At 38.8% G+C, this 2,865-nt stretch overlaps 1 protein-coding gene across 1 annotated transcript; it reads left to right on the top strand.

The window, feature by feature from the left end:
- The first annotated feature begins 874 nt into the window (after positions 1-874).
- LOC125932951 (microtubule-associated protein RP/EB family member 1) lies at positions 875-2,178 on the top strand. The gene has a single exon (XM_049645717.1). The coding sequence runs from the start codon at positions 935-937 to the stop codon at positions 1,739-1,741; it is 807 nt and encodes a 268-aa protein (XP_049501674.1). The 5' UTR covers positions 875-934; the 3' UTR covers positions 1,742-2,178.
- Positions 2,179-2,865: the final 687 nt, after the last annotated feature.

The raw sequence follows: 2,865 nt of genomic DNA, 5'->3' as shown, positions 1-2,865 counted from the left end.
CATTTTATGTTTTGAGTATCTATGCTTTTATTGTGTTAAAAACATTAACATGTTAGACTGGGATAAAGCCATTACTCTTCTCCCTCTACATGGAAACTCCAACCTAAAGTGTATTTATAGGCACAGCAGAAAAAAACAGCATTAACTAAGTCTGGCACCTATATGACTTTGGGCAATTCACCATTTCTGGGTCATGATTTCCTTATCTGTAGGAAGAACATCCATATGAAGGGCCCCAAGCTCTCAGCACACAGGGTTTAGCAAACAGTTGGAATCTCAGAAACTTTGGCTTACTCATATGGAAAGCACTTCTCAAGTCAAATCTCTAGTGCTTTTCCGAGCAAACTTCAACCGTAGCATATCAGTAGAGAGTAAAACTTTTGCTGCTGTGTTCTCTCCTGCCCTTTCAATGGCTGCCCAACTAACAGACCTCTCCTACTTCCTGCATCAATAATCTGATCCATTGGTAAATATACACCAAGTGCTTATTTTATGCAAGGTATAGTTTCAGAAGCTGGTTTTCCTAATGTAGAGGGACACGGTCTGATCAATGTGTTCAAACTAAGGGACTTATACAAAATGTTGCACGTTACTTTCTGTAGGGAAACCATTAGAAACAGAGATGACCCTTCTGGTAGTCTGAACTCTGCTTCCTCTATGATTAACAGGCTAATTAACAAGGCTAGTTTAGCAGTTCGAGTAGAATTACTTGCAGGTGCAAGTATTTGTGAAGATAATTATAAGCTGGCTTAGTTTTTGCCTAGTCAGTAATAATCATGGATACGTATTTTTAAGTTCCTCTTGTGGGACCATTTGAGGCACAAAAATGCTACCTAAGTTCCCAGGATATTTAAAACCAACAAACAAGGAACGAGACGAAGACGGAACCGAAGCCGGGCACAGGCAGTGGACGCGGTCCCGCCGAGAGCCGAAGATGGCAGTGAACGTATACTCGACGTCCGTCACCAGTGATAACCTAAGTCGACATGACATGCTGGCCTGGATCAATGAGTCTCTGCAGCTGAATCTGACAAAGATCGAACAGTTGTGTTCAGGGGCTGCCTATTGTCAGTTTATGGACATGCTGTTCCCTGGCTCCATTGCCCTGAAAAAAGTGAAATTCCAGGCTAAGCTAGAACACGAATACATCCAGAACTTCAAAATACTACAAGCAGGTTTTAAGAGAATGGGTGTTGACAAAATAATTCCTGTGGACAAATTAGTAAAAGGAAAGTTTCAGGACAATTTTGAATTTGTTCAGTGGTTCAAGAAGTTTTTTGATGCAAACTATGATGGAAAAGACTATGACCCCGTAGCTGCCAGACAAGGTCAAGAAACTGCAGTGGCTCCCTCCCTTGTTGCTCCAGCTCTGAACAAACCGAAGAAACCTCTCAGCTCTAGCAGTGCAGCTCCACAGAGGCCCATTGCGACCCACAGAACTACTGCAACCCCTAAGGCTGGCCCAGGTGTGGTGCGAAAGAATCCTGGTGTGGGCAACGGGGATGACGAAGCAGCTGAATTGATGCAGCAGGTCAACGTATTGAAACTTACTGTTGAAGACTTGGAGAAAGAGAGAGATTTCTACTTTGGAAAGCTAAGGAACATTGAATTGATTTGCCAGGAGAACGAGGGGGAAAACAACCCTGTATTGCAGAGGATCGTGGACATTCTCTACGCCACAGACGAAGGCTTTGTGATCCCTGATGAAGGGGGCCCACAGGAGGAGCAAGAAGAGTATTAACAGCCTGGACCAGCAGAGCAACATCCGAATTCTTCACTCCATATCATGTGCTTAACTGTAAAATATTCCCTTTTATTATTCTTAGAGGACTCACTGGTTTCTTTTCATGAGCAAAAAGTACCTCTTCTTAAAGTGTACTTTGCAGAAGTTTCACTCTTTTTCCAATGAGTTTGAGTTAGGAGCTTTCACCTTGTAGCGGAGCAGTATTAACACCTAGCTGGCTCACCTAGGGAGCAGAGAGGCCGACCATGGGGCTCCCCGTGTGGACGCTGGTAACACTGATTGCTGGAGACGGTGTTTTTATGTAATGCACTGAGGTGGAGACCTCAGTAGAGAAATGTAAAGACTGATTTGAATTTTAAGCTAATGTGAAATCTTGGCAGAGAACGTTTTAATAAATAAATGCCTTAAGAGTATTAAAAAAATAAAAATAAAAAATAAAACCAACAAACAAAAAAAGATTAAAAAAAAAAAAAAGTACAACCCAAACTTTCTATTGTTTTCAGATCAAAGGAATACTTAGAGAATTTCCACCAATTATCATTTGGGCACTTTAAATTTCTTCTTCTTCAGCCATATGTAAATATTCTAAGTTATAAATCCCTTAAATACCAATATTCCTGCTTCCATTTTTCGGTTTAATCATTTAGTATTCATGTGGCACATAGGATTTGTAAATCACTTTACAATAATTAATTGGTTGAAGAAAAACACAGATGGATATTTTGGTATTCAAATTATATTGCACCCTGGTATTTCCTTTAAATATGTATAAATATATATATATATATATATATATATATATATAACCAAAATGTTTTTATAATTATGAAAATTACAGTGAATTATTTTTTTCAAACTGACTTTCTATTTCTGTCTTCCAAAACTCTATCATTCTACTCTTCCAGTTGTGATTTATTTTGGCAAATAAATATCTACAGTTCCTACTGTATAAATTTGTTATTATCACAGACTTTGGTCTAAAAGCATTTTCATACAACCCTCCATCAAAGGGTTTAGTGAATATTTAAGTAGACTCTCTTGAACCAAAAAATTAATAAATGAATGCATTATTTTTTCCAACACTTTCATTTCTATATTGCTTCATGTTCCTATGGGCTCTC

Source organism: Panthera uncia, chromosome D2 (assembly GCF_023721935.1).
Source record: "Panthera uncia isolate 11264 chromosome D2, Puncia_PCG_1.0, whole genome shotgun sequence".
Taxonomy (NCBI): Eukaryota; Metazoa; Chordata; class Mammalia; order Carnivora; family Felidae; genus Panthera; species Panthera uncia.
The sequence above is the reverse complement of the archived record's forward strand: the minus strand, read 5'-3'. Positions and strand labels throughout refer to the sequence as shown.

Excerpts from the sequence above, each read along its gene's own strand:
- LOC125932951 (XM_049645717.1), top strand. The coding sequence starts at position 935 with ATGGCAGTGAACGTATACTCGACGTCCGTCACCAGTGATAACCTAAGT.